General features: G+C 40.2%; 1 protein-coding gene across 4 annotated transcripts in view; it reads left to right on the forward strand.

Moving 5' to 3' along the window:
* The window catches only part of mtss1lb (MTSS I-BAR domain containing 2b), a 79,136-nt gene that overhangs the window by 49,056 nt on the left and 14,930 nt on the right, over positions 1-15,150 (forward strand). For 2 of the 4 annotated variants that reach the window (XM_037096045.1, XM_037096047.1), the window contains exons 4-11: positions 5,071-5,155; positions 5,917-6,008; positions 7,294-7,368; positions 8,474-8,482; positions 10,712-10,869; positions 12,209-12,316; positions 12,411-12,508; positions 14,844-15,129. In XM_037096045.1, the coding sequence (XP_036951940.1) occupies positions 5,071-5,155; positions 5,917-6,008; positions 7,294-7,368; positions 8,474-8,482; positions 10,712-10,869; positions 12,209-12,316; positions 12,411-12,508; positions 14,844-15,129 (911 nt within the window). The remainder of the gene's footprint in view (positions 1-5,070; positions 5,156-5,916; positions 6,009-7,293; positions 7,369-8,473; positions 8,483-10,711; positions 10,870-12,208; positions 12,317-12,410; positions 12,509-14,843; positions 15,130-15,150) is intronic. The other 2 variants (XM_037096048.1, XM_037096046.1) reach the window with 2 other exon arrangements.

The raw sequence follows: 15,150 nt of genomic DNA on the forward strand, positions 1-15,150 counted from the left end.
AGAAGCTCATCGACAGTCCGTCAAAAAACTTGTATGTCTTTCAAGCTATTAGGAAGGGTTGTGGGATGATAAAATACTCCCTGTCTTTTGCTTTCAATTTTGATAGGCCATTAAGCTCTTTGAAATCTGAGATTAGAAGGCTGAACTTGTTTAGTTCAATGTTCTCTGCTTTATTGAATGTTTTTTTTATTGTAGGAGGCAGTGCCTCCCTCCCTCTGTCTCATCTATCAACAGTGACCACATCTTCTGTTTCCCGTTGGCTGCCACGATGTTTAGTGACTACCATTTGCTGGCCACGATCACTAGGCCTGTGAACCTGATGAGGGTCTGTGTCTGTTCTGACAATTCATAATCTCTTTCAGGGCCAAATGTCCCAAATAACTTTCATTACATTGCAGTATGATTTGGTTTGCCCTGAGTGTTGTTGCAGTGTTGTTGTGAGACTCTCTCTCTCTCTCTCTCTGTCTCTCTCTCTCTCTCTGTGCAGTTCAGGCACTTGTTACCGTAGCAGCAGACAACTTGACCTTAGTAACAGGCCAAGATCTGCGCTGTCATGGGAACCGTAACAAACCTGTCAGTTAAGTCAGTTGCTGGGCGATGAAGGGCAGACTAACACTGTGCCTGTGACATCATATCATGATGATATCCAAATATATATATATGTATGTGTATATATATATGTATGTGTATATATATATGTATGTGTATATATATATATATATATATATATACATACATATATATATATATATATATATATATATATATATATATATATATATATATGATATAGAACATAGCCTCCGGAATTTATAGAATATTTTGCACGTTGCCCTTCATGTTCACAGGTCTTGATATTGTCATTATTGTAATTGATTTTTAAAATCTCCATCCAGTGAAATCTAACTCTGTAAGTATCAGATGTGTTATGGTATCTGCAGCAGTATATCAATATTAGATTGAATTTCTTTTGGTCTTACCAAAGCTAAAGCTAAACTAACTCAGATAATAAAGCATAGCCTATTTGCTGCATACTAATTAATACATAGTGTTTTTTTTTATGAGATGACTTGATTTAGTTTAAATATGTTGTACTGATGGATGCAATTCATTGAATCTTTAATTATATTGCATCTGGTAAGCTACAGTAGTCTTCAATACCTTGTCTGGGTGAGTCCCTCTCACAAACACACACATGCACACATGTAATTTCACTGGAAGCTTTGCAGCCAGGAAGCATATCAAAAGCAGGAAAAGGAGAGCAAATGAGGGGAGAGGAAGGAAAAAGAGTAAAGTCATATTTCCTAGGAGAGAGTTCCCCCTGCCCTGCAGGATGGACGGACAGACAGAAAGGGGGTGGGGTCTAGGGGATTTATCTCAGAATACTGGTGGTACACTCCAGTGACAAAAACAACAATAATAACCATAAATGCATGTATTTTTGTACTGTCAGGGCAATCAACTTCCATGGTGTTTGCCTTTTTGCCTCAAACTTGACTTTCACATGCATTTCTTAATGAAGACAGACTCTGCTGCTTTACATGTAAGGTTTTATGACTGTCTGGCTGCATATTTTACTACATGTTTGCTTTTAAATGAAATAAAACACACTGAACATAAAACCGCATGCACTGAATGCTGATTGCTAGGGTTAGGGTTAAACCCTGCGGTTGAACCCTGCAACAGCGCCGATCTTCCAGTGCATACACTACTATTTTTGCTAATTGTGATTTAATTAGTACCTTGTATGAGTATCTTTAAATCCTCCATGTCCCTGAAACATGTACAACATAAGCGGTAAGTTTATGGATGTCAAATGAGCAAATATAAGTGACTCAAGTATTGAAATTACATCAGAAATTGAGGGAACAGCAGAGTTGGTGATCATTCTCTGTGGGTTCATGGTTGTGTGTGACCCTTCTTACAATGCATATAGAACCACTATTTATACAAATATGGAAGTACAGATTAGATTGCAGATTACAGATTACAGTGATTTAGCTAAAAGTAGACACAATTCAGATGTAATTTTGATGTTTATTTTTGTAGAAATGTAAAGACTTAACACTGCTACTACACTACGATTAGTCTCTAACTTGACATACTTGACAGTAGCAGCTTTGATTACAGATGAATGGCCTTATAGAGTAAGAGTGGTTGTAATTCTTATGATGAGAATGCAGCAAATAGTGACCCTAACCCTGACATCCACAGAATACATCGCTGAATCAACATTACTTGTTTACTTGTTTTACAAGAATCAACAAGCACAACTTAAGGTAGCTCAAGCCACTGCTTTGCCTCTTACACTCCAGTTAAAGTGCTGAGACATGTTGATTTGCATTGGAAGCAAACAGCAAAGACAGACATTCACACACACACTCACACACACAAACATATGCACACACAGTAGCTGTATTCCAGATGTGAGTAGTGTGTGTTCTGTGCCTCCCTCATCTAGTTGTTGATCTCCTGTGGAGTCTGAGAGGCATGGTAATAACAGACAAACAGGAAGAGGACCATCATGAATGTAGAGATCAAACACAGACTCACACGCACACACACACACACTCACACACACACACTTGGCTGTAAATCCAGTCTCATGGTTCCCTCGCCAGCAGTGAGCTCATTAAAATGTGCGAGGCGACCCCTCTCGTCTTCATGGTCTCTCATCTCTTCCCTCTCTCATTTCTTTCCCGGTCTTCATCCTCCTTCGACACATAATATCACACACTCTAGTTATGTGACTTTGCTTCACTCTCTCCTCATGTCAGTTTTATGTTCGACTTATTGATTATGGATTAGAGCACACCATCAACACACTGTTCGAAATACTGCTTCAGCTGTGCAACTGTTATATTTGTGTGTTGTGTGTGTGTGTGTGTGTGTGTGTGTGTGTGTTTGGGGGAGGGTGGCTCTCCTTTAATGAATGGTTGCTGGGTAGAACAGGAGGCGTGAGGGAGGAATTTGTTAATTATGAATGGAGCACTTCTCTCTGGATGTGAACAACACACAGTGAAGGTATGTGTATGTGTGTGCTTTGTCATTTATGAGTGTATGGGTATGTGGTATCTTTATATAGTTTAAAACATAGTTCCTCGAGGTTCTTGTAATCTCTTCTTGTAATTTTTATAATGTTTAATAAAATGAACTGCTTAAAGCTTATTCCTTACATATACGTTTTACTACTATCCCTATAGTGGCTTGTAATGAGCCTTTCATATTGCGAGGCAGACAGTAAAGGTGTGGAGGTTGTGGTATTGAATTGACTTTTGCCTTAGACCTGAACCCTAACCCTAACCCTAAGAGAGTAACAAAGTTAGACCTGAGCCTATGCCGTACTGGGTCGCTTCGAGCCCCCATACACCTACATCCCCATCACTTAACCCTAACCCTTATAGCAGGAAACTGGAGTTTGTGTTCTGTCATAGACTTGAAATTAAAGTTTGCTTTTTGATGAACCATATTCTGGTCTTTCCCAAGCATTAACTAAAATTGTTTCAGTTTCTTAACCAGAACTGTTCCATACTGTAGTGTACTCACACTGAGAAGATACTTTAGCCTAAGTTTATTTGCTATAACCGTTAACTTTCCTTCAACTACACCGTAGTTACCTGACACATTTACTGTGAAAAGTGAGAATTTATTTAAAGGTCTGCTTTTTTAGAAAGCTGTTTTTTTTAATCTTCTCTCCCAACTATACAAATATGCTTTGGGATTACGACGACCCAAACGACAATCCCAAAGCATCAGTACCTGACAAGTTGGGAATGCTTCCAAATAGAACATTTAAAGCTTTGAAAAAAACTATGCATGAATTTAGGTAATCAACATAAATATGGCTGAGGTAGACTGACATACTGTCAGACTAAGAGTCTACAACCATGTTAGCGTCTCTGTGAGGATGTATAGGCACAGCAATGCTTTCAACTGAATGCAGACCTCAACATGAGATATTTCAATCTGTTTAAAAATTATGTAAAGCGTGGTTTAAACTCTGCAGTTGTGTCCAAAAATGCAATTGTAAATTATACAATAAAAAAAAAGGACCAGGTTTGCATTAAATAACTTTGTGAATTATAAGACCACCAGACTGTATCTGAAGACAACTTCCCTTTTTCAACGATATGGTCACTGCATGCCTGGTATAACAGAGGAGGTTTCTCAAATTGTTGATTCGATCATTTTGGGGAAGTCACCATCCCCCTTTTTTGTCCAAACATTGGATTCTTTCAGTTTTGGATGAAAATATTAATCTGGTGCATAACATTTTGGAACAACGCCCTTCCTCCCTCTGCACTCCCTGCGTTCGACTGTGTAAGCCTGTCTAAGCCCTGATGATAAACAGTGACTCTCAAGGAAATCCCATTTGGCTGCTGTTTAATCTGAATTTTCCAGTGTGTACATTATAGTGGCAGCAGTGATTATGGTATTCTCTAGGCACTGTACACTGCGTAAGCCTTACCTTTTGCTGGAAAGTCTTTAAGTACATAGCACGAGAGTGAAGCTATAATCACGTTCTCTTGTCAGCTCTCCACCTGTGCAGCGGCGGCAGCAGCTCTTAGCACCTTGTTTGGAAGTCAGCATTGTCTGCCATCACTTGAACTGAACTCTTACTCCAGGGTCAGCTTTTTCCACATGGACCTACTCTGCCTTTAAATAGACAGGTGTTTACAGTTGCAGGTTAGCAGCTCATGAAACTGGGTCTCTGAGCCATTGGCTCTCACACAAACACACACTCGTGGGACACTACTTTATTTAGGCGAAGCAGGAGTGTGTAGAGTGTCTACGAGAGGCAGATCAGTCTCTTGTGTAAATACTGGCTCATTGTAAAAGGATACAAAAGCTTGGTAGAGGTTCATCTGTTTGAAGAACACAATGCTTTGACTTTGCACAGCTCACTCAGAGCAGTAATGTAAATATTCATCACAGCTTTGTGTGGTTTCTTTGGTAAATGTGTAGTCAGCCTCTTTGGTAGCATCTGGTTGGACAGTACAGTATGTCTGTGTGTGTGTGTGTGTGTGTGTGTGTTTCAGCCAATGAACCTAGCTTTTTTTGTGTTTCCAGGGGCAACCAGAGACATCGGTTCAGCACTGACCAGGATGTGCATGAGGCATCGCAGCATTGAGGCCAAACTTCGCCAGTTCACCAAGTAAGATCCATGTCCTCCATTGACCTTCCTCCCTTTTGTTGGCTTTACCCTGTAGAAGTAGCAGGGTCTTCAGAAGTCAAACCTCATGTGTATTTTCATCTAAAGCTAACCGTGTTTCTATGACGGAACAACTGCTTTTTGAATCTTTTTTGTTATGTATGGCCTCCATTAGGAGCATTGCTCTGTCTGTACATGCGTAAACGAGTGTAACCAGCAGTCTGTTTTCAGCCATTGTTTGCATTTTATTTTAGTCTTCATACTGTCTAATGACTTCTTCATGGCAAAAGCTATTACATTGTTGATGATGATGTTGATGATGATGATAATCCATGTCCATGGGAACAACAGGAGTCCCTTTGAAGACTAAGTCAATCTGAAAACCATTGTGTGTCTGTGTGTGTCTGCACATGTTCCGACAATTCTTCATTTACTCCACACGTGTGCATTTGTGTCACATGTGTATGCATGTGTGGATAGGCAGGAGGGCAGTGTACCAGATACTAAAAGTATGAAGTGGACTAACATGTGGAGGGAATTCATATAACGTTTTCATTCCAGAAATATATAATACCGTCTCATATTCCGTGGGGCTTTGTGGTCAGAATGGGCGTTTCTTTCTGTTTACACTACATCAGTCTTTTGTCAAGACACCACACAATGGACATATTAGTCATAGGATTCATTTTGAATGAAACAAAGCAAGAGCTTTTGGGGTTCTGTCAAGATGTCTTTTAATCCATGTATGTCTGTCCCTCCTACAGTGCTTTGATGGAGAGTCTGATCACTCCGCTCCAAGACAAGATTGAGGACTGGAAGAAGACAGCCAACCAGCTGGATAAGGATCATGCCAAAGGTACACAGGTTACCATGCTAATTCATCAAATGGTTGCATTACTAAGTTCTTATGTCTGGGTTGCATCCCATAATATAAGTAGCACTGTATTAAAAATGCAGGGGACTACGGTGGTGTGAGTGCATTGCTGCAAGTAAAAGTGAGACAATAAATATAATCCAGTAAATCCAGTTTGATCAACATTTCCATACATTTGAAGGCTTATCAGACCCTGCACAGCTGTTTCAATTGTTATGATAAAGGATTTACAACTGATGATTGTATCTCAGCACTCACAAGAAGAACTGTTGATTTCCACTAGTCACACCACAGTGTAACATTGGAGGAAGGTGTGTATGCAAGTATTTGATGTGCCAGTGCAGGACGTTCCCAGATGACATGGCCAAAGCTGAGCCGCCATCAACTTGTTAACTATTTTTGGGGTGGAGCTTTTGTGCCATGTCCTCCAATGTGCCAACCTAATGATCATGATGATGAGATATAAGGCTGTGCATTCATGCCTGATCACAATTCCTCCTCTTGGCCCTACTGTACCACCTATCCCTACCCCACCATTTTGTGTGTATAGCATGGGTTGCTATTGTCGCTGTAGTATGACTTGACCCACTTAATGTTATCCTTTGTTTTTTTGTTGTTGTTGTTGTTTTTTTTTACCTCTGAAACTTTGCCAGTTCCATTGGCAACATTTTTGGTCAGATGTATTCTTGATCTGAAGTGACCATATAAGCGAGAGTGGGGTAAAAATGATCGCACAGACGATGGATCCGAGGTCCTTCAGGTTTCGCTTTTTGATTAACTGATACAGACTACCACCACCTGGTTGTATGGAGAGGTATTTCCTCTCACACATCGCAGACAGTACAGGCATCAGCTTTGATCTTTGTGTTGTGTTCTGCCTGAGATGCAGGTGACATGACCACTAGTTCATTGAGGTCAGTTTGTTGCCTGGACCCTTATAACAAGGGGAAAAAAAAAAAAAAAGTAGTTGTTGTTGTTTATGTTTACACTGACTTCTTAACCTTCTTCTTCATATGATTGGCAGATGGATTTGAGCCTGAGATTATCTGTATGTATTATAATAACCTTCTCTCATAATGACTAATCACTGAGCATTCCTGTTTAGTGTTTTGCTCTTATCAGTGTAAAGTCAATGTAACTGAGCTATTGCTTACACAGCTCCCGGAATCACCTCTAAGTTCATATTGAAACCACAAGATAATATGAGTTCACACAAGTGTAATTTCGATTCCTTTTACTAAAGCATTTCTGTTCATCCTGTTTCAAGAGTACAAGAGGTCACGGCACGAGATCAAGAAGAAGTCATCTGACACCATGAAGCTACAGAAGAAGGCTCGCAAAGGTAACAGTCAGCAGTATCACTGCCGGGCTCCCACATCTGACAGAATGTCACAATGTAGAGGTCAAATAACATTGCGCAAGGTCACCATCAGTTTATATAGTGTGAGGAGGTGTTTGAATGTAGCTCATGTGCTGTAGCCGTGGATACATTTTGACATTCTGTTCATTTTCACTTCAGTTTCTCAGTTACGATCTCAGCACTGTTGCTACTAGTACCAACATTAATACTCCCTCGGCCTCAGCTGGATCAAATGTTGATTTGTGGCTTTTGTCTGATTGGGATTCTTGAAAACAACGTTACTAAAACAGACTCAAAATACAGTGTGACCGCATTCTGAAAATGAGGTCAAGAACTACAGTCTTTGTACTGTCTTGGTCAAATGAATTGTTGTTTTATATTTCCACCTAGTGGTAATCGGTAGTATTGCAGGTCTTTTCTCATTTGTCCCGAAACACTTCACTTTGTGATGCAGCAACCAATAATTAGTGCGTTCATTCTGGAACAGCTTACACTCAGTTGCCAGGCAGATGAATACACACATGTGAGGTGTCTGCAAAGTAAATCTCCAATAACTCTGACTTCTTGTTATGTTCTAAGAATTTCTCTGGTCCACATTCTATTTCTGTTCTATTTCTTAGCTTTTTATTATAATGTTTATTGTAATATGACTGTCCTTTTGTCCTGTTTGCAGAACACATAAAGGAATTATGATTCTGATTCTGAAAACATATGTAGTAGATATAAAATATGAGGCATACAACGATTCAAAACATTATTAACGTGAAAAAAAAATCCTCTTTTGTCATGTTTTTGAATGTGTGCTCAGCCCGTCAGTGCTGATGCTTCATGGTATTTAGTTTTTGGTTGCAGCGATGTTATTTTGCTCTAACCTGTGGCACTGTGGCTGTCTTGTGATGGCTTCCTTGTACTAACCTTAACAGTGAGTTCTGCTATTTCTGCTCTCTCTCTCTCCCCTCTCTCTCCCTCTGTCCCCCCCTTTCTCTTTTTTTTTTTTTTATTTTGCTTCCTTTTTGCTGTCTCCCCCTCTCACTGCTACCGTCTCTATGTCTTTCCCTACCCTGTGGTATTTGTCCCCCTGTAATAGAGATGCAGGGTAAGTATCAATCAGCCTGTCGCTCGCTACTGCTCTGCCGCGTCACCTCCTTTTTTACTCACATTCCCACCCATCCGAAGTCAACTATCCAACATACTACAGAGTAGTTTATTATTACTGATGACTAATTTGTGATAATAGGGTTTCTGGTTTCCATTTTAGTGTATATTAGGCAATTGTTTTGCTATATGGAAAAGTCATGGAAGTTGGCTCGAGGGAAACAAGGAAGAACTTGTAATGAGGGCTGGATTAACCTGCCAGGTGGCCTTATTTTCCCCACTTTATGTTTATACATTGCAGTCATTAATACATAGTTAACAGTCTGTGGTAAGTTAAATGAGGACACATGTATTTTGTGAAATGCACCACACTGGCAAAATATCAGCCAAAATAACAAAAACCTTAAAGATAGATTTTATCTCAGGGCCCGTCTACAAGAGGAGGCCTCAAGATAGTAACACATAATAATACAGGTTAATTTCATTCAGTTAAGTCCTTTGTCTGGTTGGGTCTTAAAAGACCCAATATACTTTATGTACATCTGCTTTCAATGTGTGAAGGCTGCAAAAACCAGCATGTAGCATTGTGTTTTCCTTTTTATTCTCATTTTGTGTCATGTATACTGTATATAAACACAGACAAAAATGATAATATAATATAATATAATATAATATAATATAATATAATATAATATAATATAATATAATATAATATATATATAATGATTTGAGTATTTATAAAGTCCATTTGAAAACAGCTACAGCTGACCATAATGCTGTACAACACCAAAATCTGTTAAGAAGAAAACAAGAAGGAAACATGAAACATGTCTTTTTCTCCCTTAAGAATATTCATAAATCTGGTGACTTTTTAGAAATCTAAACACTAGAGTTCCTAAAGTCGCTTGACTTCAGGTTTTGTCTCCAGGTGGCATATTAGAGTTCAGATGGTTGTTTGAGGAGTTGCATGATGTGATTTAACTTCTTCCTCCTGCATGACTTCTGTAGCTGCTGCTATTAGCTTTGTAGTCACACAGCAGGGTTTCTGCTCTCATGCCACCCATCCTCTCCTGATCTCTTTTTCATTCTCTCTCTGTTACGGAAGAGATCTCTGCCCACTGTTTTGCATGCAGTAACACTACAAAGGCCTTTTTCATGTCTTGCTTTCCATTCATTGCATTTCATGTTTTTTTTTTTTTTTTTCTGTTAACGGTAGATAGGATTCAGATTCCTTACACCACACTTATGCACCTCTTACCTTCTGTCAACTGATTGCAGTGCAATCACAGCAAGTAGTAAAGTTCGGCAGAAACACATGATTCGTGTTTTGGCTCTATACTGCCATTGTGCTGGGTGACGTCTGACACAGTGACACACTCTCACTCTCACACATTGCGATCAACTTTCTATGCATATATTCAGCCCTGAGGCTGAGGTGGCACAATGACAGACAACAGAAAGGCAACTGTCATTAGCCATATTACTAGTGGCCACAGTTTTTCTACTATTGTGTAACATAATGACATGATGCACTAGCCATCCCCTTCTACGGATTATCCCTTACTATCTCGCTCACATTATCTACACAACCTTGCATGGAAATCTGATCTGCATATTTGATTTGGCCTAGGCTTTGGACACTCTCAGGAGGCCCTTTCTGATGCAGTTCCCTTCCCAGTTCATCCCGGGTTGAGTAATTAGGAATGCATCAGCTTGTGCATACCCAGTAGCTAAGGAGCAACCAGGGGTTCATTTCTTGCCCGAGGATATTTCAACACTGGGACAGGAGGCGGTTTGGTATTGAACAGCCCTGTGATCGGTGGATGACCCACTCTGCTTCCTGAGCCATAGCCAACCCTTGTATGGAAAGTACAGTATGGAATAAAAATAGAAATGAAGAGTACAGAGCCAAAACATCAAACAAAGTGTTTCTGCTTACATAGTCTCACTCTGTGTGCATTTCCTAATGTATGACATCCGGCTTGATGGAGCAGTGCATTGTGGGAAGCAGAGGCTTGTGGAGCGATATCCCATCAAGCCCACATCGCGTTCATGCTCTAAACACCCACACCCTATCTGCACCTCCATCTTACCTGTCATCCACCTACTCTACCTCTCTATTCTTTCCTTCATGCATTTCTGCAATTATCCTGTCCTTCACCTCCTATCTCATTATCTTAAACCTCCTATTTTCTGGCCACTCACCATGAATGCACCTTCCACACCCCAGGCCGAGGGGACCTGCAGCCTCAGCTGGACAGTGCCATGCAGGATGTGACCGACATGTGCCTGCTGATGGAGGAGACAGAGAAGCAGGCAGTGCGCCGGGCCCTCGTGGAAGAGAGAGGCCGCTTCTGCACCTTCATCAGCTTCCTCCAGCCTGTTGTGGTGAGGAGATAGAGATGGAGGGGTGGTGAAAGCGATTCAAGGGGAATGTTGGTTGTCTGACAGTTTCACTGCACTTAATTTCCACTGGGAGGCAACATAGTGCAGTTCAACGGACTAAAGTGTGTGTAGTGTCATGTATTAGAAAGGGAGATGACAGTGTTGAATTATTATTTATGTTACAATTATGGTGATCAAAAATGTCACAGCGAACTCTATTATTTTAATTTTCGCTTAAAACTTTCCTGAAATACCACAATAGGTCTGAAAGAGTAAAGTTGCCTCACACCTGGGATTTTGTTAGAAACAATAAACCATATGATGTAACTTGATGCAGCTTCTAGATGTTAAAACCTACAAAAGAATGACATAAACTAAACAATATTAAGTACTCTTAAGAGGAAACACTGCAGGTGAAAACACAATTTTCTATGCACTGGTAAATTTTAAGATTTTTACCTCTTTTTCAGATGAATGGATACAAAAAAAATGTTAAAAACACACATTCATGTGATTATGTGTTTTCAATTTTCTGCTCTGGAAATTCATGCAATTAGCACACATTTAATTAGATAATGGCTCATATGCATATGAACCTGAATAAATTAACATAACTGTCTAAATGTAGTAATCAGCTGGAGACGTTTCATGGTGATATCTATTAGTGATTCCCCCCCCCCACCCCTATTCATCTGTAGTGTTTCCACAGAATTCCTACAAGCAACAGTTTTATCTAGCATAACTTGAAATACAACATAGTGTTTGTGGCTAAGAATTTTATACCATTTTTTTGTTTGTGTTTTTATGTTTTTTTTTTTCTTTTTACACATTTTCTGATTTATTTTGAGTCATTTAAGTATGTAATGTTTGCCCCTGTGGATACTAATGTGCCTCACTAGTAATCAAACTAATTCTGCTTACCGGGTGATGCAAGCAGTGTGTACTGAAATTGAAATGAAACCTTTGCAGTGAGCAAAGAGTAAAACTGCAAGTGACGGCAGCAGTGCAGTGCAGTGTTCACACTTCAGTTTTTTTCTATGTTAGTACATTATATACATAATATATAAACAATACATATGGTGAGAAATTAGGTAAAATGGTACTGTCTTGATCATTGTACAGTACTCTTTTTGCCATGTCTGAGGTGTTACAGGTGTTTTAGACTGTGTTAGCTGACATGCCACTGTATTACCAATCTGATATGTTTTGGACTTTTGGGAAAAGATCAACTCTGATTGAAAGACAGGAAGGCAATTAGTATTTATGTTGTTATTTAATTCGATTCTTTCTTTCAATCTGTTTTCTTTGCGTGTGTTTTTCTTTCTTTCTTTTTTTTGTTTAGAATGGAGAGATCGCAATGCTGGGAGAGATCACCCACCTCCAGGCCATTATCGATGACCTCACTGTGCTGACAACCGATCCTCACAAATTGCCCCCTGCCAGTGAACAGGTGAGACACACCCACCTAATGTAGGACGCCTATAACGGAAGTGAGAAATCATACGCAAACCTCTAAAACCTCACCATCTCCATCTCTCTGTCAGGTGATTAAGGATCTGAAGGGCTCAGATTACAGCTGGTCCTATCAGACTCCTCCTTCATCTCCGAGCAGCTCTGGCTCTCGCAAGAGCAGCATGTGCAGGTACTCACACACAAACCCACACATGTACACACAGACATGACGACCAGCACCTTGTGTGATGAACTGTACCAGAAAGAGGAGCTATCTGTGACGTTGATGTTTCACTGTGACTGTCAGTCTTTCTGTCCGTCTACCATTACTTTTTGTCCAGTCATCTTCAGTTTAGTGGAACGTCCTGTTACGTTTCACATTAAAGTCCCTAGAATAAGTGTTAGATGTTGAGTAATATAGGCCTATCTCTGTCATTACAAGATGCTAATTAACATCCATAAAACAATATGAACATTGATAATAGCATTATAAACGTGTTATAGTTACATTATAACACAAATGTATGCACTCATAAGAAACGCAGAACTTTATAGAATGTTTAAAGCTGCAATATGAAAGAATTGGCTACTCACTGAATTCATACTAAAAACAAACAGGGGTCTAATTGTAGCTGTCAATAGTTAGTTCGGTCAGCCATTCATCTGGCAGTTTTGAACTGAGGGATAAATTCACCATTCAGTGTCAGTGTTTACACTGCCTGCACAGGAGCTTTGAACTGGGACAGGCTGGGGCTAACTGGTTAGCATGCTAACTTCAGTAGATATCCCTGCAACACAAACTGTTATTTCTTCAGTCGGATGATCATTTTAGTTCATTTTTAATGTTTCAGCTAAAATGAAACAATCATTTTACAAAAATAAAACATTATTTTACATAATTTCACATCTCATGAGGCTTTTTTAAATTGTTTATAACAGCATTAAAAAACCTTACAAACCGATCATGTCATTGTTAAACCGACAAGCTACGCATTTTGCAGCTACTGGATCACAAATGGAAACACTGCCTTGTTTGGTTGATAAATCTTTCATTACAAACTTACTAATAGTTAATTTTGGCATTTGCATCTGATCTGAAGTGAGAAAAAAATGCATAATCAGAGTAAACTAATAATTTACTGTCCACTTATTAAAAGTTAGAATACATCCTAAAGTAACGACGGGGAAGTGTTGATGAAACAGTCTCATGACTCCTCTGATGATTATGAATGACCTGTAACAGCAGATGCGACCATCAGTGCAAAGACTGCTAATTTTATAGTTATTATGAATGCCTGCACTGGGGTCAGATCACATATATCACATACAAAATCCCCATATAAACACATTCTTTTATCGCGATTCATCCTGCAGTCTCACTGTCACTTGCTTCCGAAACAGATTCCTATGTTTTTAAATGTCTTACAGTCTATCAATCAACATGGTTATTAAGTTACTAAGAATCTTATAATGACTTATGCATGCCAAAAGCTATGAAGCGTTACTGAATCTCCAAAATGTAAAAAAGAACCACAGCCTTCAGACAAAAAAAGTTTGAGCAGCTGAACAAAAGATGATTTTGAATTTGGACATAATTACAATAGTTTAAAGCAGGATTTGTTTCTGTTTATTTCATTTATTTAGCTGGAAATGGATTAGTACTCCAATTCTAAATCCTTCTAAATCTCTAAAAACAATATAACGAACAGAAGAGGAGTAATCTTAACTAAAAATACATTCCTGCAGTTCTATGTGTGAAAATATCACACGGTGTGTGTGAGCCAGTCTCTGCCAGTGTATGCATGCAGTAGCATTCTCCCTGCAGGCAAAGCTCTACTGTATGCAAATTCACAGTCTTTTACCTGTGGTGTTTCAGTGTGTGTGTGTCAGTACCTTGGATCCTCATAAGCTTACACACTCTCTGTCTACCCCCCCCCCCCCCCCCCCCCCCCCTCCTGCCCCCTCCCCTTTTTTTTACCCCCATTCCCTCACCACAACCATCACTCTCTGTACTTTTTTCTTCACATGTCTATTTTCTGCTTTTATTGTGTGTGTGTGTTCTTTGTGTGCACTCACGTGATCTGCCCTCTTTCTCCTCTGCGGGGTGTTTGATTACTTGGTTTTCTTTCCTTCCGGGCTGTCTGCTTTTAACTGTGACTTTTCTGTGACTCTAATGCGCCATCGCATCGTGTTTTCTCACTAACTTGATGAACCAACAACTTGCTGTCAACTACTCCATCGCATAAACCGATCACATATTCCTTCCATGCATCCTCCAATCATCACTTTACCATCTTGGGCGATACCCAACCCCTCATATCTCACACATTTTGACTCACCTTCCTCTCTGTAAAACGAACCACCTCTTTGACACATCCCTGTCAACAATGTCTCTTCCCTTAAATGCCCCCCCCCTTACTCCACATTGGCAATCATCACCTTCATCTTCCTCTCACAACCCTCACCCTCCCACGACTTCACCCTCCCCCTGCTCCTCTGCACCTTTTCCTTCCACCCTCCTGCAGCAGCGTGAACAGCGCCCACAGTAGTGCCTCCCGTTCATCGGGGGGAGGAGGTAGTGTTGGTATTGGTGGCGGTGGTGGAGGCTCCCAGCCCCACTCACCCACCTCATCGTCCTCCTCCTCCTCCTATCGCTACCGCAGCAGCCTGCCTCACCAGCCTCCACCACCGGGGGGCATTGCCGCCCACCGCCTCAGCAGCGTCTCCTCCCACGACTCGGGCTTTGTGTCCCAGGATGCAAACATCTATTCCAAGCCTCCCTCGCCCATGCCTTCAGACATCACTAGCCAGGTACGAAAGTCTCACACACAA

The sequence above is a fragment of the Acanthopagrus latus genome, chromosome 4 (genome assembly GCF_904848185.1).
Source record: "Acanthopagrus latus isolate v.2019 chromosome 4, fAcaLat1.1, whole genome shotgun sequence".
NCBI lineage: Eukaryota > Metazoa > Chordata > Actinopteri > Spariformes > Sparidae > Acanthopagrus > Acanthopagrus latus.